Genomic DNA, 26,833 nt, shown 5'->3' on the forward strand with positions numbered 1-26,833 from the left:
CTTGGTGCAAATGTGGCCGTGGACGGTTGCATAGTTTGTACACAATGAGTTGGCTACATTGTATTTGGCAGACTCCACTGTTGGGACTTTTTGAAGATACAGTAGTTTTGTTTGGTTTTTTTCCTTTATGTATCAGACTTACTTAATTCCTTTGATTCTGTGGAGTGTTGCAAATGTGCTAACTTTGTTGGTGCACTTGGAAGTCAGTTTCATCAGAGAAGAGAATTATTTCCCAGTATTGTGTTGTTCACTCGTGATGACAATGTTTGCACAACAAACTTTTCTACCCAGCGACTGGCTACACGGTTTGGGTATCATAGCTGTCAGCTTGCATTTGGGAGATAGTGGGTTCGAACCCCACTGTCGGCAGCCCTGAGGATGGTTTTCTGTGGTTTCCCATTTTGACACTAGATAAATGCTGGAGCTGTACCTTACTCAAAGTCCACGGTCACTCCCTTCCCACTAGTAGGCCTTTCCTACTCCATCGTTGCCATAAGATCTAAAGCTGAAACAGGTGTTGGAGCACCCATGTCTGCCAGAAGTCAGGAGGAAAAAAGACTTTGTGCACTCTTAGTTATAGCTCGTGGTCTGTGTGTGACACTTCCTGCGCAAACATTTTAAATTGTGTTCATCAAACGATTCTTGTACCGTTAACAACTTCTCATGACTACAGCTTGCAAAATGATGCCATCTGGTTAATCTCTGTTTAAAACTTCCCCATGTTTTTGAGTCGCCCTGTGAGACATCAAAATCCTGGAAGAGAAGTGCTAACTGTGGAATGTTAAAGCAATTACGCTCCTGTTGAGATGTGTATGGTATGTCTATCCCAGTGCAATGTATAAAGTATTTATTAAGATGGACCATCTGTGATCTTAGGATAAATACGCTACTTGTAGACAAAGATTTTATATTGCTAACGTGTATTACATTCCTGGTTTGTACTGAATATCATACCAAAGGAATACCAACAGTGTACCTGGCTTTGGGTTCGGGAAATAAACAAGAGAGTGAGTTGCTAGTTTCATTTTGTCTTATAGTGTTGCCTTAATTCCTCATAAGGGTTAAAAATTACAGCAGTAAGAACCTTTGTGTTATGAGGCCATGTGTGTGTTTCTTTCTCCCACAGCATGCTAATAAAGCTCGCCTTCCCAAGACACTGCCTAGTGTAGTTACCAAACAAGGATTACTAGCCTGTTAGCAAAGGAACAATTTTCCATTATTTAAATATGAAGGTCATTAAAAAAATTCTGCTCACCGTAAAATTATGGTTCAAAAACTTTTTTTATTTTTTTATTTCACAAAATGAGTTTAGAGGCCTTCAATGTAATCTCCATTGTTCTCAATAACAGCGGCTCGGCAAGTCCTGGATTGTTAGAAATCAGCTTCATTTCCCGTATCAAATCAATAAAAGTAAACTTTCACCTGTTTGATACTACTGTATATATTTGCTTTAAGCAAATTAATTATTAATAGAACATTTCATTCTTTAGCAACATCTTCAGCTACATAACATTGCTTAAGTGAAATTACAGAGAATGTTCTTCTCGAAAAACATCTTAAAATACTACTTTTCTTATGCTTCAAACAAAAGTAATTTTAAAAAATTATAAAAATAATTAAAATATGTGGGGAGGGAGGATGGATCTACTTATGTTCTAATCTAATTTAAAACAATTTGCTATTCACTTAAATAGATTTTAAAAACTTGTTGGTGTACAGCACTGCTATAATTGAAATGGAAAAATTTTTTGGACAGAGAGAATGAATAAATTATCCAGAGTCCAAAAAGTAACCAGAAATACACACAAGAAGAAATGTTTGTCAATAAATACAAAATTAAAACATAAGACTGTAGTCCAAGCTGAAATAACTTACAGAAGTGAGACATTATTTAAACTGAGGCAAAAGAATAACATACACAAATTTTACAAATAGAAAGAAGAATAGTAAGAACATGCATTAATAAGAAGGAGAATGGTGTATCACACCAAATGCAGCAGTACATTAGGAAATAGATCCGTAAGAAAGAAGAGAATATCAACTGTTGAGAGCACGTCTAGACAGGTTAATATGCAGAACTTTGGAGAAGCTTTGGAAACAAAAACAACAACCTGTCTGGATAAAAGAAATAAAAGAAGACATGAAAGAATTAGACATAACACTGGAGGATTTAAAAAATAAATCAAACAAAGTAAGTAAATTGAAGAAGAGTACAATTAGATTCCTACCAAAAATTGATAAGAGAAACAACTAACAGGGTATTTTCAGAAGAAGAACAAAAATGAAGATCAGGTAGAATGAAGAAATACTGGAAGAACAGAAAGGAAAAAAACCATAAAACATCATAGAAGATCAGACAGAAATTGACTACAGTGGTCCAATGCGGGCGTAAAAGCACAATAATAATAATAATAATAATAGCACTGCTATATAGCTGAAGATGTTCCTAAGGAATGAAGCATGTTCTACAAATAATTAATTTGCTTAAAGGAAATGTATATATCAAACAGGTGTAAGTCTTGTATTCCCATCTCTGTTGATGTGTCTGATTACTCTGCTCAGTGTATCAGGAACCTCCTCAATGGTTTGAAAACGGTTACCTTGGAGTGGTTTCTTGAGTCTGGCGGACTCATGTCAGGACTGTAGGGTGGATGGGGAAGGATTTCCCTTCTGTAATTCTCTAAAACTCTGCGTACTGGTTCGGCAGTATGCGATCATGCGTTATCATGCAGAATGAGCATTCCAGCTGCGAAAGTATTGAACATTCTCAGGCAAAAATATTTGCAGAAAGTCTGTGTAGTATCTCCCTACTTCGTGTGTAATTTCTTGACATATTTTGCGTTGGATCTCTTGCAAAATGTTGTCAGTAATGACAGCAAAAGTGTAGTCTGTTGTAGTTACCGCTCGCCCACTCCTTGTGTTGTCTTCAGAACTTGGTCCAGCCTTCGTGGAAATGGGAAGCCCACCATGACACTTATCTCTAATCAGAATTTCTCACTCAAGACACAAATTATCATAACACTGAAAACATGCCGTGATACCTGAAAGTCTGGCTCATATCTGCTACTTCGCGCTTGGGAATCATTTTACTGTTATGGATGCTCATGTGTTCTGTGCAGAAGTTTTGAAATGGCTCTCGTATTTCCTCCCCATAGAGCTATAATTTCTCAAACTTATTCACAGTCAATGTGGCACAGCAGTCTGGACCTCTGTGAGGAGTTCCAGTATTGCTGCAACTGTACACCTGTTCCTTGGACTCCTCCAAGGATGCTGTTACGGGATCTTCATGACGAAATGATGAGTCCGCTGAATTCTGTCATGGTTAAAATTATCTATCTATTTACAGCAGCATTTACGAGTCCTGCATTTCAGTTCATTATTCTTCAGTAGGCGAGTGAACGCGATAGTTAACGAGTTAAACAGCAAAAGGCTCCCAGGTACTCTGTCAGTTATGGGCCTGATTAAACTAATCGTGGGAGCTGTGCTGCCTTAGAAACTGTCGGCTGCCTGCGACTATGGAATGTCAGTCAGACAGTCTACCACATCGCCTCTGAGAGTCCCATCAAGGCGAGAGACAAGATTTTATCGATGGCTCAAGAACTTGGACTGTAATAATTAATAATGGCTGCTGGAAAGTGTCCACCATGAACTTGTTTTTCTGTTCTTTGTTTATTCCCCATTATTTTGTGCTTTATGTAAGGCATACACTGAATAAATAAATAAATAAATAAATAAATAGTTAACGAAACCCTGTATTCTTTGATTTTCAAATGCTTTTCTCTGGAAATTTTTAAAGCTGGCAGTTTGAGTTGTGCTGTGCTAGGGTGAGAGTAATATAAGAGAGTTAAAGGGATGTTTCACCATTCAACACAATGAAAAATATTTTAAATTTATTTCAATCCACTGGTAAACTCTTCCCTGTGGCAAAACATTGTCCCCGTATTGTGCTGAAAGTCTTCTATAAATTTCCACTCCTGGTACACCCTCAGACCACAAAAAATGGATTACGGAACGCCATTCTTCCTTGGTCCAAACAGAGAGAGGCGTGGCCATCTTTATGTCGCAACAGTACGAGCTGTAGTGGTCTGACAACTCGGAAATCTACCAGAGACGTGGACAACGGTGCCATCTAAATTTCAAATATTTTACATGGTGTTGAATGGTGGAACAGCCCTCTAACTCTATTATATTAGCTATACGTCAACACGAAAAGGAAAATCATAACCTATGATAGGGTGAGAGTAAGGCAGCTCATGGTATTGTTGTTATAATATGTGATTCCCTGAAAGCAAAGAAGAAAAGACATTGGATTTATTTAAAAAATGAGAAAATCAGTATAACTGGATTGCGCTCATTGACAATAATTGTTTCAAGGCAAGATGTTTTACTTGTAATTGGGATTTTTTCAATTGAACATGCGTGAGAAAGTGACTTCAGCACATTTCAACCGCACTACTTGAAAATAATAAACTTACTGCACTGAAAAAACAGGAGATAAAGAATCCACCTTGTCAGTACTAATAAAAAAAGCCAAGTCGGTAAGTAATCTGCAATTTTACTCTAATTGTCTTTAGGTTGGCTCTGTGGTGTTGTCACTAGCTGCTAGATGGCACCATTGTCTACGTCTGTAGTAGGTTTCAGAGTTGTCAGACCACTACAGCTTGTGCTGTTGCAACATAAAGATGGAAGAATAGCATTTTGTAATCCGTTTTTTGTGGTCTGAGGGTGTACGAGGAGCGGAAATTTATAGAAGACTTTCAGCACAATACGGGGACAATGTTTTCTCACAGCGAAGTGTTTACCAGTGGATTGAACAGCTCAGAAGGGATCACACGAGCGTAAAGGATGAGGAAAGATCCAGGCGTCCATCTGCAGGCCTTAACTGATGCCAATATTGAACAAGTGCATGATATCATCTATATATATAAAAAATAAGAATTTTGTCTGTACATTGCTCAGAATTTGAAAAGAATTATATTTCTGTATCGGTCATGTCCACAGTAAGAAGGAAATGCACTTTTTACTTTTCCGTAATTTCTGTCTGTCTGTCTGTCTGTCTGTCTGTCTTTATGTATGTATGTACACGCATCACTAGAAAACGACTAAAGAGAATTTAATGAAAATCTATATGCAAAGTCAGGGGTTACGTCTATGAATGTTTATTTATTCTCAGTTTCTGCATATTTTATTTTCGTAGAAACTCCATGAGGAGGAGGTTCTAACCCCCAGTAACCCCTCCCCACCTGGCTACGCCCCTAGTTTTTGCTATATTGGAAATAAATCGATGTTATTCAGTCCAACATATCATTACAGTGCCTACTGAACCACATTCGTTGTAGCTGTGTAAATGATTGTTACTAGAACCATTCTCTTTTGCTTTTCATTATCGAAGATCTCAATGCTACTGGGAAAAAGTAAAGTATAGTCTCGGGGTAACTCGCTACATTCTGAGCTCTGGTGTTCGAATCGCAGTGCGGCAGAGATTTAACTCGGTACATTCATGATTCTTACACTTAAGTAATATGATCATTTTAGCTCCCTTCTCTTTAAATGTTCATTAGCTACTATTTCAATGACAATGTCTGACAGTGATGTATGGTCGTGGGGTAACGCACTGGAGTTTGATTCCCAGTAGGGTGGAGAAATTTTACTTAATATTAAATGAATATCACTTTCAGTAATAGAGTACCGGTACCAAGAAAATGAGAGGTGCGGAGCGGCCAATAGGAACAGCTGAATAGAAGGTGTCATGGCGGCGACACTGATGGCTTCAGAAATTTGGAAGCAAATATCTGAAATGTAGTGAATGAGCAAATATGAAGTAAGGAATTCTGAAAAACAACAATGTCCAGGAAATGGTTCAGAAGGAATACGATATAAGGGAAGTTGTTCGAGGGTTGAATTGAAAATGCGAGTTGTGCCTGTGAGGTAGACAACCTCCACAGCAGGAGTCAATGACCTACTTTTAAACAAACCGACATAGAGTCCCCACTGTATTTTAGACTGCTGGGGTAATGGCTCTGGTTCCCCTCTGGGGTCGGCTGACCGCTGTCTTTGACGTGTCCCCAACCACTAGCCCATACTTATACATACATTTATCAACAGACCAGATTTGGTTCTGGTTACTGATTGGTTGTAAGCGATCACATGCTCATGCATGCGCACTACTGTACACTTGGACTTTGCGTTATTTATTTGCAAAATAATGTAAATATGTAACTCATGTGATCTGTACTATTATCATCGTATTCAAAGAGTTATTTACTTAATTTTTATCCTATTTACTCGACCATGGATATATGAGCATGATACTGTAGAAGTTTGTCGTTGGAAATATTTATTTATTTACTTAGCTCGTATGCTGCAAATGCTTTACTTTCTCTCTCCTAATAGTTCTCAAGTCAGTTCTTGCAGTGCATCCGCTACGTTCAGATTCAAATCCTCTTATTTTATTGTTATGACCTGTGCTGACATGACGTTCTTCGCAGCCCTTACTCCTTGGCTCCTTAGCAATGCAAATTCTGTGGGTTAGTCCTATACACTTGCTCTTTATCTTCTGCAATGATAGGTCTAAAACACAGAGTAATACAAGGTGCGTTCCATAAATAATGAGACCAAATTCATAAAAAATAATTTATTGAATATATTCGTACAAATAATCAAAAATCTTCAAAATGGCACCCTCTTGAGTCGATACACTTCTAGAGGCGGTGTTTCCATGCCTGGAAGGCATCCTGGAAGGCCTTTTCCGGAATGTCCTTTAGAGCCGATGTAACATGCGCCTGGATTCTTTCAATCGTGTCCCAGTGTTTTCCTTTCATGACTCCTTTTAACTGAGGAAACAAAAAAAATGTCAGCGGGAACCAGGTCAGGACTGTACGGAGGCTGGGGAAGCAATGGGGTGTTGGTCCTGGCCAGGAAGTCGTTGACAATGAAGGTGCTGTGACTCGGCGCGTTGTTGTGATGAACTTTCCACGTGTCCTTGATGTCGCTTCGGCAGTGCGAGACCCCCCTCCTTTTGGCGTCTCCGAAAACCGTAAAAGAGTAGTTAGTGGGACGTAAAACAAATGACATTATTATTATTATTAGACCCTCCTTTTCAGTCACAATGCCGAAAACGGTCGTTTTTGCCATGTTTAGAGTTTGTGCTATCAATTGAAGGCTCAGCCGTCTGTCAGAGTTCAACAATCGCGCACACGGGTCACATTTTCGTCGACTCGTGAGGTTGATGGCCGTCCACTGCGAGGTTCGTCGGTGATCTCCTCTCGGCCCTCCATGAACAACTTGTGCCATCGGTAAACTTGTGATTTGGTCAAGCAATCAGTCCCAAAGGCCTGCTGAAGTAATGGAAACGTTTCGGTGGCGGACTTCCCAAGTTTAACGCAAAATTTGATAGCGCACCGTTGCTCTACAGAACGATCCATTGTGCCGTGTTACATGAACTCAAAATGGGCTTGACGAAAACGCACGTCCTGACTCTTTGGCAGCTTGCTGCCGAATGAGACAAAGAGTGTTTGAAGCTAACACCCCTCCTCCACCTAGCCCAGCAGGTTAGAACACGCTGCGGTGTACAGTTGCATCAGAAAAAAAATTGGTCGCATTACTTATGGAACGCACGTTGTATGTACTGAACTTTCATTGGCTAAGAAGCAGGGTCTCTTAGATGGTGATGCCATCTCTAATAATAATAATAATAATGTTATTTGGTTTACGTCCCACTAACTACTTTTACGGTCTTCGGAGACGCCGAGGTGCCGGAATTTAGTCCCGCAGGAGTTCTTTTACGTGCCAGTAAATCTACCGACACGGGGCTGTCGTATTTGAGCACCTTCAAATACCACCGGACTGAGCCAGGATCGAACCTGCCAAGTTGGGGTTAGAAGGCCAGCGCCTCAGCCCGGCGACGCCATCTCTCAGGCAAGGAGATTTGTGGTGAAGGTGAGAGGTTTGGTTGCCATGACCTATACCAGGAACTGTCCTGGCATTCGCCTTAGTGCAGGCCATAGGAAAACTATTCTCAGGACATCCAATGGTGGGGGAACAGCCCTTTTCCATGTCCCAAATGCAGAGGTGTAGAACCACAGTAGAGCCATGGCCACCCCTCCTTTGCTCAGTTGGCCGGTCGGAGTGCAGTGCTGTCAGACAACGGATCAGCCTACCCTGCAACCACTGACACAGATTTCTGCCTTCAATACACAGGAGGTACAAATGGCACTGTGTCTGAAGTGAGTTTCCACTGTCTTTGACTGGCGTTTCATCTGGGTCACAGCAAAGCCCCTTGCACATGGCAATGTTGGAAGGTAGTAGCATATTGTTCATAATACTGTACGTAAATAAGCGACCAATTCCTTGGACGTATAGGTGGAGCTATCTTGTGATGTGGCATGGGAATGTTTTGTGCTGGATCAGCTGCCATATTGTTCTACGGAGATCGTGGTGCTACATATTTCTTTCAATTTATTGGAACTCCTCCCTGCAGATGGACTGAAAGGATGCATTATTTGTACCTCCTGCATGTTGTAAGAAGCTAGTAAGAGGGGAACAATCACAGAATCTGTAATCACTATCTCGTCTTTTAAGCCCATAAACATATTCATAGTTCTATCCTTTTTCGTGTAGCAGATAAATTTATATATACTGTATCTGTCACTCAAAATAGAACATTTTTAAGTACTGTAAATAGTACAGAACAATAGGTACAAGGAATGCATACAATTTTGTAGCTTGACATTGTTTATCCTCTAAATGCAGATGATTGATTGAATGATGTGTTGTTTTTTTCGTGCAATATGTAGGAATGAAGATTAGTACTGCAAAAAGCAAGACTTTGATCATGACGAGAGGTAACAGAAAATCCAGGGGAGTGATAAAAATAGGCAATGAACCTCTTGAAGTAATGAAAAATTTTTAATATTTGGGCAGCGTGATGTCACAAGATGGAAATTTGGATTAGAGATTGATTTAAGAATACAGCAGTCTGCAAGTTTCTACCAGTGTGTGAGAGACATTGTATGGAACAAAGATGTGCCAATGAAGTGCTAGAAGGTTTTATACTTGTTGTATTATAAACCTATACTGACCTATGCTTCAGCAACCTGGACGTTGACTAAGCGGAACCAAAGTAAAATACAAGCAGCTAAAATGAGTTTCTTGAGGAGTATACAGGGAAAGATAAGGCGAGATAGAATACAAAATGAGGAAATAAGGAGGAGTGTGGAAGTGCGCAAACTTCAACAAGAGATTGATATAGCAAAGCTAAAATTGTTTGGACACATGATGAGAATGCCAGGAGAGAGAATATCAAAGAGAACATTCATAGATACAGAGAGTGGAAAGAGGCCTAGAATGTGATGGAGAAGCTCTGTTGTGGACTGTATTGCAAATAGAGGAGTCGATAGCAATAGAGTACCATACTAGAAGAGGAATGGTGGAAAGATCGGGGAAGGTGGTGGACTTTGGTACACTACCGTACCCACTACTACCCGTACTCTGCCAGAGACTTGCAGTCCTCTAGAAGATACAAAAGAAGTACAAATCTCAATATTTCTCAGTGTGTGGCCCCAAGCGCCTCATTTGATAGACTGAAAGATGTGTCATATAGTAAGTTCGATGAGAAATACCAAATGGTGTTGCCAAAAATGTTTGATGCAACGTTAGACTGCAAAAAGAGAAAAAAGTACTGTTGTAACTTCCAGTCCTTCTTTCATAATGTATATGTGTTGTATTGTATTGTTTTCTCGTGATGACTAACACTACTGAATATAATGTAATGAAATACTCTGATCACTAAAACTTTTGTGGAAATTTCTATACAATACTTATACCTGTAATACTGTGGGTAGTAGGTAGAATATAGGTCCATAAATCAAAAGATAATGTTTTATTTCAATTTTCCTTTGAATCCTACAAAATACTTCCTCAGCATGTGAATTTCCTTTAATCATTTGCTTACTGTGTATGGCTTTCTTTCTTACATTGTATGTATGTTTCATTTCCTGTGTAAGTGGCAAATTTGATACTACTGACTGTCGAGGTTAAAGAGGACTGACGTACGAGGTGGTTACATTACATCATTTGACGGTTTTCACTTTACAAAGGTGAAAAAATGAGAGTATCCTCCTAATTCAATACATCATATATTCCATCATTAGACGGAGTAAACAAATTCAAACATGTTTCGGCTCGTTTGAGCCATCTTCAGTGAAAAATGAGGGGGAATTGAAATAATTTACATAATACAAGTTAAAAAATACCAAAAAAAACATAATGAAGGAACAAATGAAAAAAACAAACAAAAGAAAGCTTAGACAGAAACAAAATTAACACAAAAATACAATATTTACATCATTATGTGGAGCAAAAAACAACTCACTGAGATAAAATTCAGTGAAACAGGCGTTAATACAAAAGTAATAATTGAAACTAAGAACTGTGTTAACCTAAGAAGAATGAAAACAAATGATACATATGGAAATGAACAATAGGTGCACAGGGTGAGGTTGCGGACCTCATAGTTTACAAAATATTGGTTTTGTAACAAAAACAAAACAGCTTGAAATCACTGTTGAAAATTCAGGCAGAAAATCTGTCCTTGTAGAAACCCATCACATCAAATTGGTTAGGAGGGGAGCGGGAGCAAAAAAAATTTGGGAAACCAAGCCTGATATAACGTGCAGGCGAAAAGCCTGTAGCAAGGAAAACCACTGATGAAATTTAAAGCTTTAGAACAGCAGCATTCTCAATATTTTCTCAATCTAGCGGTCCCTTTTTTGATTATCGTTTCATAATGTTGGCTAGTTGGTTTGCTTTATTATAAAGGGTCGGAAGGGCCGCGACATAAAGTTGAGAAGCTGTGTTAGGGAGATGACAGATGCATGGTAAACTGTAAGTGACCTACTGGAAACCGTCAATGAAGTTCCAATCTGTAATGGAAAAAAATGAGGTTGTGTGAGAAACATAGGCTGATAAGTAAAAAGTGTGGAATGGGTGTGTAGAAAGCTTAAACTTCCGGTGTGTAGCAGGTGGTTGTCCTCTCGAATGGCCTGGCCTTCTCAAAGTAACTGTCTCGTTCGGGTGATCAAGTCTATTGTTGGTTAAGCTGTGTTTTTGAGGATGGAAGGGGCGGAGGGGGAAGGGGTAGTGCAGGGCTGGTGTGGGGAGTGGGGAGTTGTGGTGAGTTGGAGAGATGGAGGTGAGGTTTGTTTGTATTATGGAAGTTTTTGGCATTTTTTAACTTGTATTGTGTAAATTATTTCAAACCCCCTCATTTTTCACTGAAGATGGCTCAAACGAGCCGAAACATGTTTGAATTTGTTTACTCTGTCTAATAATGGAATATATGATGTATTGAATTAGGAGGATACTCTCATTTTTTCACCTTTGTAAAGTACGAGGTGGTGTTAGTGTCTATTTCTGTCATGGTTCTTAATCTGAAAGGATTGCCAATCCTACTCACCTGGTCACTCCCTTTCTTTCTTCATGGCTTTGAGAGTTAGTAACAACAACAACAACGACGACGACAACAATAAAGCTGTAAAATTACAGCCAGAAAATAAACTTCTTAAAGCAGTAAAGGGCACGATGGTTCTACATGTTAGTGGCGGTACCCCAACAGCGTCTGTTCCACATGTTAGTGGCGGCTGAATAAATATCCTCTGCGGCTAACAACCATAGTTATAAATTGGAGCCTGCTCCACTTAAGGTAGATAACCTTTGAAAGTCAGATATGGAAAAGTTTTTTTATTAAAAGAATTCCACCATCCAACCCCTTAAGAATGGAGAAGACTACATTGGATTGGCTAGGTAGTCGCCTAAAAGACAAGAATGAATATGAACACTCAAAAAGACATATAACCAAATATACAAACACAGAATCAAACATAAGCATATTAACTACATTGTGACACACGTTATAAACTCCGTACTGAAAACAGGAAAGCTCAAAAACTCCACAGACAAATTAGATAGGAAAAATATTCTTGTAGTAGGGCTCCAAGATATGAGAAATTTAACAGAAGATCCGTTTGAATCTCAAGGTTATGGAGTGTACAATGGGAAGCCAGGCCAGTATCCAGTAATCAGGAGATAGTGGGTTTGAGCCCCACTGTCGGCAGCCCTGAAGATGGTTTTCCGGGGCTGTACCTTAATTAAGGCCACGGCCGCTTCCTTCCATTTCCTAGGCCTTTCCTATCCCATCGTCGCCAAAAGACCTATCTGTGTCGGTGCGACGTAAAACAAAAACAAAAAAGAAAGGAAGCCAGGCCAAAGGGTCATGAAACATTTCCCCCATTTTGGTACAGGATTTATAGTAAATTTGAAAATAATAGATTCCGTCATTGATTCTAAAGCCATCTCACCGAGAATTGCAATTCTAACTTTACAAACCATAAAGAAACTTTACACCATCATAAATGCTCATGCCCCTACCAATGAAAAAAAAAAAATTCCTAACAAAAACTCTGCAAGAAGTCAATAATTTCTGGGATCTTCTTGATCAGACAATGAATAAAATAAATATGAATAACATCAAGATGTAGTAGGAAAGTGGGCTCCTCATAAATATACTAACAGAAATGGCCAAAGAATCATGGAAATTTACAGAACCCATGGACTAATCTCCAAATCTACATATTTTAAAAGAAAACCACACAAATGATTGGACAAAAGGAGAATAGCAGCTAGACCACGTACGTATGGACAAATTCTTTCACAAGGAAATTCACAATGTCAAAGTTCTAAGGGGAATGGGCACTGGTTTAGATCATCTTAATTAAAATCAAGATTAAATTTACTCCATTAAGAAGAAAAAACAAAGTAGTGTTGGAGAGAAAAGAACACACGACTTCATCAGTTAATCCAGAATGCCCAGTATTGGCAAAGAACACGAACTACAAGACTAACAGAGAATTTAGATGACCTAATAGCAATTCTTAAACAGAATGCAGAAGAACTAGCTCCATTAAATCCAAGGAAATGACATGTCTGGTGGACCTCTGATTGTGATAGAATGCATGAAGCTTGGTTGAAATTTCAAGCCAACAAAACAGAAGAAAATCCCATGAACCTCAAGATTGTCAGAAAAGAATTCACCCAAACTATTAGAAGAATTAAGAGAAAATATCATGCCTATAGTAAACAATTGCAAAAATATACACCCTCCCCCCACCAACACATTATTGTTGAAAAATAAAAATGAAAAAAATAGCGTATAACAATGGGGAAAATGCATAAATCATGGCGGAAGCATTTAACAAGCTCTTGAACAGTGATGAACCTGAAAAGCTCTTATTAATTGATACACATACCCTGATAAAAACTAAACCAGAAAATATAAACCCACCTACAGCTAAAGAAGTTGAAACAGTGCTTAAAGAAATGAAGAACTACAAAGCATGTGGAGAAGACCAGGTTTTGCAGTGCATCTCAGACATTCCTTCATATGATATTACAGAAGATTTGGATATCAGAAAAATTCCCAGAACAATGGACAAGAGCTATAATTAATCCAATTCATAAGAAAGATGAAAGAAGTAATCCAGACAACTATAGAGGTATTTCGATCCTTGAATGCACGTGTAAGATATTCTCTAAGATACTGTATAATCGGATTAAAGAACAACTTGATCAAGAGTTAGGTGAATACCAGGGAGATTTCAGATCTCGGAGAAGCTGCAAATAATAACTTTGAAGCTAGTCATGGCATATTACAGAAAATGAAAAAAAGCCCTTTTCAATAACGATTATAGATTTCAAGAAAGCTTACGACTCCATCCACAGACCATCATTATTAAAAATGTTAAGACATTTTGGACTTCACCCAAAGCTAATCAAATTGATTGAACTTACTCTAATACAATTTCTAAAATTAAGTTCAAAGGAGAACTTTCTGAACCATTCTTGGTGACAACTGGATTAAGACAGGGTGACGGAATGTCACCTCTTCTTTTTAACTGTGCACTAGAGTACGTTATGAGGGAATGGTACAAGAACAACTCGAAAAATATAAAAATTGGAACCCAGAAGGATAACATACATTTGAACTGTCTAGGATTTGCCGATGATCTAGCTCTTCTGGTCATTGATATTCAGGAAACAAAACAACAAATAAAATATTTACAGGAAATAGCTTAAAATATTGGTTTGAAAACTTTATTTGAAAAAACAGAAATTATGCTAACTCAACTTCTGTTTGCATGCAAAATTAAGCTGGGAGACCAAGAAATAAAAATTGTTGAAAAATCTAAATATTTAGGTGAAATAATCACATATAACCTGAACGAGAAACCAGCATGGCAAAACAGAATAGATAAACTGGTTACAGCACAGCATGTTACGGAGAATACATATAATATAAAGTGTCTCTCAGTAGCAACCAAACTGAAACACTACAAAACAGTCACCCAGCCACACATTACATATGCAAGTGAAATATTATTCAAAACAAAAAACACAGCTGCAATAGATAGAGTACTCAAGTTAGAAAGGAGAATAGTGAGAACCTGTTTAAATAAAAATTATCAAGTAAACAGAGTCTGGAGACTAGCTTCCAATGAAACAGTTTATGAAGAAAAAGAACCTGCGACTTGCACAATGAAAATGAGATGAATATCATTCTTAGGCCATCTAACATGGTCACCAGAAAATAGAATCGGTAGAAAAATAATAGAAAAATTATGGAAGAGTAATAATAATATTAGATGGATCACAGAACTTAGAGAAGACATGAGAGAGTTGCATATTACAATAAAAGATTTTAAATACAAAACAAATACACTCAACATATTGAAAGATAAACACACTAGACTACAGACAAGAATCAACAAGCAGAGAATAGGAAGAGTAATTCCAGAAGCAGAAAGAAAATTACGTTCAGAAAGGTTGAAGCAGTACTGGGCTGACAGAAAGAAGAAAAACCTCCATAAGCCTTATTAAGTAGTCCTATGTTGGCTAAAAAATTAAAATAAATAAATAATAAATAATACTTCAGAATGAAGTATTTCAGAAAAATATAAGAGAAAGAAAGAAAAAAGAAATGAATATATTTAAGAGTGGAGGGAGGGAGTATGAAAACCTGGAGACCCGACGCGCTGAACGATTTAAATTGCCCGCCCGGTAATTTTAGTTGAGACCCTAGCCCAGCAGAGGCGCTAGCTTGCAATTCCCGGCAGTCTTTGCGGCAGCCATTGCGTACGGAAGTGTTTCTTCCTTGGTTTCTTCTCTCGTCTCACTCGAACTCATTCTCTTCGGAGACAGGCCTGGGAGGAACATCACGTCCATTCTCTTTCTTTGGTCGACGCAAGTGCTACGACTCGGTTTCAAGCGTATTCGTAACACGGAGAGACAGGTAGGACTATGAAATTGGATGAACAATATTCTAAATCTACGGATAATTGTTTGAATATAGATTAACGTTAGCGGTCGAGGGTTGTAAACTATTGCTTAGTTACAAAACTTATTGCTGTCACGAGGTCGACAGCTGGAATAGGTCCTAGGTATCTGTCAAATTGGTACCAGTAGGAACGTAATTATAACTTAAGGAAATATTCCTTTAGCTGTGAAGTAGGTAGTGTTATATTTAAAGAAAATATATCTGGAGTGGAAAAACACTACGTATATTTGCATTCACTGTTTGGTAAGTTATATTCATTTTACGGTTTTTCTTTCCCATTCAACTTCATTAAAAGGAACCATAGGTTGCATTGTGGAAAATTGCGAAGGGATATGTTACAGTAGAAGTTATATAAATGTTTAAACATCGTACTTCAGTTGGGCCTACTTCCGTTTTCGTTAATTTATTTTTAATTATCGATTCGTCGCTTCTTATTAAGATTTGACAGCGTTCATATGTAGGACAGTAAAACGTATTCCGTGATCACTCCTTCGCGAATGGTAGCTAAAAAATCTCAACCACAAAACATTTTCTTTAAATTAGGTACCGGTACTTTCGTAATTCGAACAGTTTGACCTACAATACATTTACAGTTTAATTTTTACTTAGACACGATTGGGAAGTTACAAACCGGTAGTTGGATCCCAGTACCGTATTCATTTCGTATCCTGAGTATCTGATCGTCCTACAATTTTTAGACCCTTATTTAAAATACCGGGTTATCTGATCTAATGCTAAGCCAAAATATATTACAAAAACCTTTCATAATTTGCGTAAACACGCTTCAGGTTTACGTACACTTTCCTGTTAAGATTACAGAATAAACACAGCTCTTTTTACGGGGTGCCGTAAATTAATGTAGGATGCACCCCATATTTTCTAAATCTGTCGGCGAATACACTAACATTCGGTGGCTGTTGCTAAGAAAAATGCCTACCGTCGAATTACCACCCTCACACCGCAAGTTTCTATACTATGTTCAAATTCCCTAAGCTGTGCAAATGCGAAGTAAATATTATAGGGTATTTACAGATCTCGAATATTATATAGTTGAAAAATACTATGCGAATTTGCATTCTCTGTTCGGCAAGTATATTAGTTTTTTTCTTTCCCATTCAAACTCCATTAAAAGGAAGCGAACGTACCGTTGCGAGAAAAATTGGGACGCGAGACGTTACAATATAATGGTCTGATATGAAGCGAGATGGAACTTCGTAGTAAGCAAAGGGGATATGGCAGCAAGTTTTGACGACCGGAAGCTCTTCTTGACTTCAGCCGCAGCAGAGGAGTTGATGAGATGAAAGGATGTCGTGATACACAATAGCAGAAAGGGGGAGGGTGGAACCCGGTATCGGCACATTGCGTACTTCTGTCAAATGCTCCTTAGTACCAACAAATACAGTAGACAATACGCGACACTTACTGATTGAGCCTTGTTAAAATGGGAGACAATTCGACGGTTGCGCTCCTAGTGACTTGACCTGAAAAGTCGCGCTAAATTCAAATATCAATGGAAATGCATATACGAAAATGGATAAATAAATTACGTCTAGAAAGAAAGTATATTTGAGATATTAACTTCCAAGTTGCCAAAGCAATTCTGGATAAATGAATGAAGAATTATTTAACAGGTTATTATTTAAAGACTGAAATTATACATATAATCAAGATGTGAAATGGACTGCTGTGAAATGGCTTGATCTTTCATTTATGCATTACTATTTTAGCTTTAGAATTCCTGCCTGAACGTTCACGGCTAGATTTTTCTTTTTTCTCATTTAAAAGCATTGTATCATATTAAAACACCTGTCAACAAAAATATCGGCAGATTCCTTACACACATGATTCAGTTAAGAGCTAGACAATTTTCCTTTTAATTTGAAGCCTACTAACAAAGAAAATCTATAAATTTAGCCTCAAACATTCAAACTTGCCATAATGTCATTACATTAAGGTAAAGCAAATTTGCATTATATTGTTTCAACAAAATATGTACATTTCTTAAATCACCCATATTTACTTCAGTGCTTGACAATGCATTACGGCATTCCAAATGGGGTAACTTGGAACACAACCAGCCACACTCATATGCATATGTATTTTCCTGAATTAAATCTAACCCACAGATCACACCAACACATCGGTATTGAAGGTTAACTGCTGCACTATACAATAAAATATGCATATTATATTTTAAGCCAGTTAAAATATGGGTCGAGCAGCTCAGAAGATTATGAAATACTATAAAAATCTTTGTCACTGGAAGAATATATATGCAAACACAATATTACTTAAATTTCCTGGTCACGAGGGAAACGGAAGAAAGACCGCACATTTTCTACTTCATAGTTACTGCAGCCAAACACAGCACATACCTTTCCCCTCATGTTGAGAGGAGATATCAAGAAATGACACACGCTGTTATGTCAACTCACTGAAAACTCATAAATAACACCAAAAACTTCACACACAAATTCATCTGTTCTTATGACAGAATCAGTAGTTCTCTAGTCAATCAGCTAGAGAGCTCTAATAGCTGTCCCTCGATGTGTCGCGTATTGTCTCTACTGTATTTGGTACCAAGGCGTCTGCTAAAGGCTTATGTTAAGTTTACATCCAGATGAATCGTAATCAACAGCGTCGTGTGCCCTCACTCCATATTCTGAACATTGCAGAGAGGTTTGGAATTGCAATCCAGGCTTTTGACACCCAATGTCGTCATGAGAAATTGTATACCACCACTTCCATCCGTAGCCGACTACAGGTACAAGCCGGAGTCATGCAAGTTTGGCAACATGCTGCAGAGGCCATGGTGAAAGCGCAGGAGCTATCCATGTATTTAAATATGTTGATGTGTAGTGAACTTTGTCTTGTGTTTATTTTTCACGGATGTGTTAAAGTATGTATAACAAGATAAGTGAATTATCATATGTAGAGCCTATTATCGAATTAATATGAAGGCGCAGCAGGGATGACTAGTCCGGTCACTGTGGTCCGGTGGTATTTGAAGTTGCTCAAATACATCAGCCTTATGTCGGTAGATTTACTGGCAGTTAAAGAACTCTTATGGGAGAAAATTTTGGCATCTTGGCGTCTCCCCAAACCGTAAAAGTAGTTTGTGAGATATTAAATCAATAACATTATCTGTGAATGCGCAGACTGAATTTGGGTTATAAATAAAATGTTTCGTATTCATTTGCAGATGCCCAGAAAATGTTCCCAAGTATTGTAGCAACTACAGCATTAGAAAGGTTTTGTTGCCTAGTTTAAATTTTCTTCAGATAAGGAATTAAAACAAATGGATTTGTCACTTTAAACGGGATAATTGGGAACCTGCAAAGGATTGTAGTGTGCATAAAACACTTCACACAAATGTTTTTCAACAGGGGTAATGTTTGTGGTAGTAAAGGCAACGTAACTATATTACCATCTAAACCTAAAGATTCTTCCTGATGCATGTCCAATTATTTTCCCAAATTGCCAAAATGTTGTATCCAGGAGCTAGAAATGAAAAGTAGGTTAAATAAGATGGATGATTTGCCAAATGTAGGCCATTTACTCAAAATTCACAAAGATATGAATGTTGCTATGTACGCAGTTATCAGGTGTTGGTAAAAGAAATGACATGTTTAGCTGATGCTAAAATATTCAAGTTGTCTCAACAAAATTAATATTAAATAGGAGCCACTCCTAGTAGTGTAAGTGTTGAATGTGCACAAAGAAATATATTAAATGTTCGACAAGCTCATAGTTTTGTGAGGTAATCAGTGAAAGCACAAGACTGTCTTACTGCATATTTTTAAAGGAACAATTTGAACTTTGCACTAAAAGGAAAAGTTACTCAAAGTTTGGTTTGGAACTGAAAGCAAATTATTTACTGTTAGGGAAGTTTCAAAGTGATAACTTAGAAAGAAGTACTGATAGCTTAGGGTTTGTAACTGTTACTATACTGGAAGTCCTAGAAAGTGAGATTAAAATTAGAATCAAGGGTGTCCTATAGGCTGGTTGTAGCAAATTAGAAATGTCAAGATTCCATCTAGACAGGTCTTGTTACTCCCAATTTGGCAGTAATAAACAATTCACTCACTTTTATCATGTGAAGTTTTGGGTGGACATTTTGAGATGTCATGGTTAATATACATTTCTGGGTATGCAGTAAAAACAATATCCGGAAGGATAAGCTATGACAAAGGTTTAGGTCTCCTGCAGAGTAATGAAATAGATGAATCTCCCCCTTTTTAGAACTTGGAGAGGTGGGTTAGTGATGCCATCAGATTGTGTTGTATGTCTGCATAAGTGATCGGAATATTTACCTTGTTGGTATCTGAAGACGACGTACCTGGATTGTGAAAATCAAAAATTTGTTCTCTATTCAGAGCTGCTTTAGGAAGAGATGAAAATTAGTTCACTGTAGGTGCGCCAATAATGGTCTGATTGTCTACATTTTCCAATGTCTTCTTAAAAAATTATAGAGAAATCAGATGAGGAACCTGAGTTATATCAGCAGTGAGGATCATCACAAAAACATTAAGTGGAGGAATCTGTCAATCATCATATTCTAAAGGCTAAGCCTTGTCGCTGCAGCCACAGTTATCTATCTTGAGCCAGTTTTTTCAACTCAGCGTAGGTCTTGCACTTCATCCTCAGAAGCAGGTTCTTGAAGCAACAGACTCTGGGTTGTCCTTTTCCTCTTTTTCCAGCAATTCTTCCTTCAATAATATTACAAAGGAACTCCTCATGCCGCAGAATGTGACCAATAAATTTTATTTTCCGTTTTTCAATTTCGGTTATCAGACTCCGTTCTGCTCTTATCTCTCTGGGGACTTCGGTATTGCTCTTCATTTCAGTCTAACTTATCCTCTGCATTCTTCTCCAGATCCACATTTCAACTGCCTCTAGTTTTTCTTTTCTTGCATTCCTAATGTCCAGCTTTCACAACCATACAGAAGCAAGCTCCATACAAAGGTTTTTGCAAAGGCCTTCCGAGTTTGAATATCTATGTTTGTTGGCCAGCTGATGCTTTTTATCTTCATGACTTCTGATATACGGTACTCCTATTATCACTCGTGATCAGGATTCCTAGGTAGCAAAACTGTTTCACTTGTTCTATTTTATCAGGGCCAATTTTTAAGTGTCTTACAGGTGTTTTCTTGTCTTTACATATTGTCATGGTTTTTGTTTTCCTTGTATTAATTTTGAGGTTCCATTTGCCTAAAGTTTCTGTTAATATGTTGATCATTCTCTGCATACTTTTACCTGTTTCTGCTAGTATGGCAATATCATTCAGCAAATCTTAGTGTACTTGTTTGCCATTAATTTTGATCCCCGTTGTTTTCTCTTTCATTACTGCGATGGCTTCTTCGATGAACATATTGAAGAGATAAGGAGACAGTTGGCATTCTTGCTCAACTCTTCTTATTTTGGCATTTTTCTTTGTCCCACTGATTTCTAAATCAGTGTTCTGCATTCTGTATAAATTTAGTATGAGGTGTCTATCCTTCCAATCAATTCCTGCTTTTTTTCATGGAAAGGAAAAGTTGTTCCCAGTCTACTCGATCAAAAGCTTTCTCTAAGTCGACAAAGGTCACGTATACTTTCCTATTAATTCTTCTCTCCAGAATTAAACGTAATGCCAGAATTGCTTCCCTAATACCCCTCCCGGATCAAAATCCAAACTGGTCATTATCGATAGTGTTTTAACTTCCCTTTAATTCTATTCTTGATGTTGAGCAGTATTTTTAAAGCATGAGATAGGAGAGTGATAGTTTGATAATCTGAACAGTCCGTTTCATTCCTCTTTTTTGGTATTGCAACAGTTCTGGTTTTATTAAAGTCAGGTGGAACTATGCCATTCTCACAGCAATCTGACACCAGCTGAAAAAGGTAACGTTTCATATCGTCACCCAAGTGTTTCAGATGTTCTGCTGGAATGTTATCTGGACCGGGAGCTTTCTTTTCCTGGAGACTGTGTAGTGCTGCATTAAATTCTGAAGATGTGATTGAGGGACCCTTTCTGCATTCGTCTATCTTGTGTTCTTTTTCAATGTAGCTGGTTGTATTATTTACATCATTTCCTTGGTACAGGTCTTCAATGTATTCTTTCCAACATTCACAGATTTCTTCGGTGTTGAACAGGAGGTTTCCCATTTTATCTCTGACTATGGAGCTTCTGGTTTTTGGTTTGTGCTGTAGCGTTCTGATATTGAAATATGCCTTTTCCACCTGTCCTCTGATCATGTCCTTTTCTACAATCTCACTTGTCTCCTTCGTCCAGTTCTTTGCTTCGCGACACTTTGTTGTGATCTGATTTCTAATTTCTTTAATGTTCTTTATTCCCTACTCTCCTCTCCTTATTCCTTTCGTGAATAAGGTTTATGATTTCCTCAGTCATCCATGGCTTCCTTGGCTGTAACTGTCTTCTTCCCAGCACTTCCTCAGCAGCTTCAGTTATACCATTCCTTATTTCCTCTCATTTTGCACTGCCATGAAAAGTCTCTGCTAACTGATTAGGTTTTCATTTTGTATGCCAGTGCTCTTTAAACTTTGTGTTCCATTTGTGCTGGGCAATTTTCCTATTCTTCTTTAGCTTAATGTCACACTTGGCTATTACAAGATTGTGGTTGCTGTCCACATCAGGTCCTGGATAGCTGTAGCTGGATTTAATCTGGTTTCGATATCGCTGTCTAACTAATATATAATCAATCTGATATCGTGCGTTATCTCCAGGTGCTTTCCATGTGTATCTTCTTCGGACAAGTACTTCAAAGAATGTGTTTGTTATAACCATGTCATGCTGTTCACAAAATTCCAAGTCTGACCTCTTTTGTTCATGTTCCCTAGTCCGAAGCTGTCAATGCTCCACAATAATTGAGCTTGTGAATACTGTTTGTTTTTTATTCATGAAAAATGTGTGTTTATACCCACTGATGTGTGGGTTTCTTAGTATCATTTTATGAAGAGTGCGCATTTATCATGTTGGCCTAAATGTAGTTAATTTGTGAATTCATACAACAGAGTTGGACATGCCCACTTTTCTTTCAGCCTCTGCTTGACAGATTGGTGCAGCGTTGCCATGCGGACCTTCTGGCTTTAACTGTGGACGGCTCTGCTTCCACCCTGCTGGCCAATGTTCAAGAAATTTCCAGTTTCTTTGAAATCATTTAAGAAAAGGCTAGGAAAACAGATAGGGAATTTGCCACCTGGGCGACTGCCCTAAATGCAGATCAGTATTCTGATCGTGAAAATTGTTTGGACCTATGGGATTGGAACTAACAAATCACGGTGGCAAACCATTTAGACTTAACGCCTTCAACTATGATGGCCATGAAGTGGGCTAGATTCTTTATTTTTATAAGGAAATCAAAATTTACTAAAGGATAAACTCTTTAAATAGGCCTACTGTTTTCGCATAATTTGAAAATTGCACAAGACCGGTACTCTCCGATAGTGTCTAAACCAACAATGTTCATGACAATGTTTGGCTGTTAACACTCTATTTCCTTTTTGAGCAAGCTGATAGACAGAATACCAGTATCTAACTTTTGTGAATGAAACATTTCATTAACTTTTTATTTTCGTTAACATTTCAGTTCGCACATGCACAAAGACACAAATTCGTAGCGCGGAATACAAAGCTTTCTTATTTATTCTAAAAATTGACTATAAAATCTCAAGTGAAAGTTCTAATATTCTGACATTTTAAAAATTCTGTATGATGCTCTTTTAGCTATGTTCTAATGTAGTTTCATTTCCAGCTTTGATCCTCGCTGAGTAACCTAACCTTCCATAATTACTTGTATATAAAAATAATACTGTATCTTTATTTTGCAGTTTTACAAAATCCTTGGGATTTTTGTGTAAAGTTTCAAACACCTCAGGCACAATAACTGAAATTGTGTGTTTACTCTAGACAAATATATAAGTGAAATGTTAGTGACCAGTTGCTAGGAATCTTAGTTATACCTATAAAAAATATAGCCTGTCATAGTGGAGCCAGCTTTCTGATAATCTGTACCCCGTGTGGATGGGGGATGCAGACGAAGAATACACCTACGGTATCCCCTGCCTGTTTGAGCAGGCGACTAAAAGGGGCGACCAATGAATGATCGAATTAGAACCATGAAACTACTTGCGATTAGTACCACCACGCAGGGAACACCATGGGTCGCTTTTACTTGCGCGCAGTACCACTATGTTGGGTACACAATGGGTTTGTGATTAGTAGTGAGTGTGTGAATCCGCGTGGGTTTTAGTGTACTTGTGATTAGTACCACAATATGTGCAGACATCATGGGTCTGCCTTGCCTATGATTAGAACCCACTGTATGAGGAACACCACGGGATAAGAGTCTCTGTGGTTAGTACACATACGTGAGGAACAGTATAGGTCTGTGTTACAGGTGCGCATTGCATTACCTGCGAGTAGTACCATAATGTGTGGAATACTGGGAGTCTGCGGCACTTCTGATCAGTACTGCAACATGACAAATACCTTGCTTCTACATTCCTAGCGATAAGTACCATTATGAGGGGTTGATGACCTGGATTTTGGACCCCTTTACACAAGCATCATCGATTCAGTATTGTGCTTTAGAAACAGTCCCGTGGTCAGTAATGTTTAAAGCTAGTTTCTGGGAATGTGGGGCATTGTGGGTCGGATCCACTGATTGTTTTAAATTCGTATCCATTCATTCATAGTTTTGAATTCTGATCAGTGGATAATTTGAATTTTTAAATTGTCAATACATTTTGTCTCATTTCGTAATTGCAGGTTGGGTATGAAGTGATAAATCTTTGTAGCAAGTTTTTACAACCCGATGTCCTTTCTGAGGTGAATCTCATCAAAGGAGTTAACGAGATATATATTAGGGAGAGGGAGGACGAGCGCTCACTCCATATGAATACTGCGGAGATGCTTTTGGCACACAATCTACTCGCCAGGCAAGTTAGCCACGCTGTTAGGGGTGCACAGCTGTGAGCTTGCATCTGGGAAATAGTGGGTTTGAATCCCATTGTTGGCAGCCCTGAAGATGGTTTTCTGTGGTTTCCCATTTTCGTACCAGGTAAATGCTGGGGCTGTACCTTAAGGCCACGGCCACCTCCTTCCCCACTCTTAGCCCTTTCCTATCCCATAAGACCTGAGTCGGTGCAACGTAAAGGAGAAAATCTGCTCCACCTTTTTTAAGGTGTTAAATGTGAATATATTGTGGCATTGCCTGATGAGTCAATTGCAGCATCTTCAGGCAATATAGTGAAACTTGTGCAGCGAAGTGGGTAAGAAATGTCAGGTTTGGAATACAAAGTAGGAACAAGCGGATCATTTCAAGCATTTGGCATGTGTTCTCCCAGGATGGCGGGACAGTGAGATTGCATTGAGCTCGCCGTTCCGATCAAAAGTATTCTGTAAGAAAAGTCGGCACCTTGACGAAACTATCTTTACACCAGTCTGTTTTCAGACTACCTTTGCTTTATGGGAGTGAAAGCTGGGTGGACTGAAGATCTTATAAGTTAGAAGATTGTGAATGTAGTGAATGATCGCTGGTACAAACAGGCAGGTACAATGCCAGGACCACGAACCTACTACGCTGTCGTGATACTCTCCGGTGACGCATAGGGGGTTCCTAACAAGCTTGCTGGCAGTCTTCAATAAAATAAAATAGCTCTCAGTGACCAAAAAAAATCTCTGGGTGGGGGTATGCAGACTAATACATCCGCGGTATGCCCTGCCTCTTGTAAGAGGTGGCTAAAAGGGACGACCAAGGGATGCTGAAGTTTGAACCATGATTACTTGTGATTAGTACTACTATGTGAGGAATACCATGGGTGGATCACTATGGGTTTACAGTACCCATGTATTCTATCAGCCACTATGATGAAGACCTCCCTTTGCTCAGGTTTGGTTGGAACACCCCAACCACATAAGAGGCTATAATCGCTGGGGTGTTTCAGCATCTGGTTGGACATCCTGGGTCCGAATATTGAGAAACACCACAGGTCTGGACGTTGCCTGTGATTAGTACCACTGTATAAGCGACACCGAGGGTCTGAGTTGCCTGTGCATAGTATTTTACCAGCAAGTAGTACCACCATGTGAGGAACACCAGGAGTATGTTACTTGTGATAAATACTGCTAGCAGATACATTAAAAAAAACAAAGTGCAGATCTGAAGATGGCTATCACTGGTTCTGACCCCTTAAACGTTTAGTTGAAAGAAGTGTGGATCAAGAATTTGCACTGTTCAGTTAGTATACTGGTCTGAGGATTATGGTTTCATAGCTTTTGTTTGGAACAACTTTTTCCTGTAGTTTGAAGTTATTTAGTTTTGGGAGGAGAGTTTCTTGTTGCTGCTTGCCCTGTATTCTTGAGTCACCTTTACAGGTAGAATAACTGGTTGTCTAACTTCTGTTTCTTGTATTTTCTAGGTGTACTGCACATTGAAGGTGCAATGTTCAGCTCTGGTAGATCAAGCAGCTCAGAAGAACGGAAGAGGTCATCCGCACAGCAGACTCGACAAGCACAATCCCCATAGTCTCAAGTTTTCTATGCTGTTTACATGTTACCTGCTACAAATTATGATGGGAGTTCATTTCTCTGTGCAGAAACAGGTCTGTGTTAGTCCATTTTGATTTATTATGGTTTAATAACGTTTAGAAGTAGCTCTTTACTTTTAATACCTTGGGTAGATTCTCCAGTTTGCTTTTAATATGTTGTATATTAGTATTTGTAGGCCTACCCATTTTTCACACAGGAATTTGCAGTGGGTTACAGGTTTCCTTCAGGAATTCATGCAAAGTAACATGGCTCTATTTACATGTTAAAATACTTTCCTACGAAAACACGTGACAGTAACGGGATATGAAGCCGAACAGTCTAGAGAGATAGTGAATGAGAATTTCCAAATTTGTTGTACGGTATAGTTCCTTGTCCATAAATGTGTGAAATTCTCCATGGTTCTCAGGTTGTATATTGTATCTCTGACCACTGGCATGGTGATGGTACCTCCCTTAATATCTGGCTTATCAGAGTAAAATGGCTCTTTAATATTTCCGTTACCTACCTCGAAGTGACAGGCACATGTCCCGCGGGACTTGTACTAAAAATCCAATTTTTTGTAATCTGCCGTATCCATTGTACAGCAAATATGTACAACGCGTAAAGGAATGGAGATAACATATTCTTAAACTTCTTTGTAACATTAAGGGGAAAATATTTGAGAATCTTCCTCTAAATAACAATCCTGAGTAGATAACCAGACACCAAAGCAAATAGTTCTACCTCATGTTTCCTTGGTGTTCCGTTACATTAGGTGGGTTAGTTTTCAAGACGAGCGAAATATTATGCATCCTCTGATTTTCTCCTGTTATGGATGCTTCAAATAACTGAAGGTCTGTGAGGCTGTCACTGGCTGCAGAGCATGAAGCCTGAAGAAAATGGTAATTTTCCCT

At 38.5% G+C, this 26,833-nt stretch overlaps 2 protein-coding genes across 2 annotated transcripts in view; both read left to right on the forward strand.

The window, feature by feature from the left end:
• Nucleotides 1-3,707, forward strand: part of Cog3 (conserved oligomeric Golgi complex subunit 3) — an 83,537-nt gene extending 79,830 nt beyond the window's left edge. The window contains exon 16 of the mRNA XM_067155072.2: nt 3,388-3,707. The gene's annotated coding sequence lies outside the window, so the exon portion shown is untranslated. The remainder of the gene's footprint in view (nt 1-3,387) is intronic.
• A 7,771-nt stretch (nt 3,708-11,478) lies between these two features.
• The window catches only part of LOC136882239 (uncharacterized), a 34,449-nt gene continuing 19,094 nt past the window's right edge, over nt 11,479-26,833 (forward strand). Inside the window, exons 1-3 of the mRNA XM_068229493.1 lie at nt 11,479-11,628; nt 15,134-15,343; nt 25,811-25,993. Of these exons, the coding sequence (XP_068085594.1) occupies nt 11,479-11,628; nt 15,134-15,343; nt 25,811-25,993 (543 nt within the window). The remainder of the gene's footprint in view (nt 11,629-15,133; nt 15,344-25,810; nt 25,994-26,833) is intronic.

This window comes from Anabrus simplex, chromosome 10 (genome assembly GCF_040414725.1).
Source record: "Anabrus simplex isolate iqAnaSimp1 chromosome 10, ASM4041472v1, whole genome shotgun sequence".
Taxonomy (NCBI): Eukaryota; Metazoa; Arthropoda; class Insecta; order Orthoptera; family Tettigoniidae; genus Anabrus; species Anabrus simplex.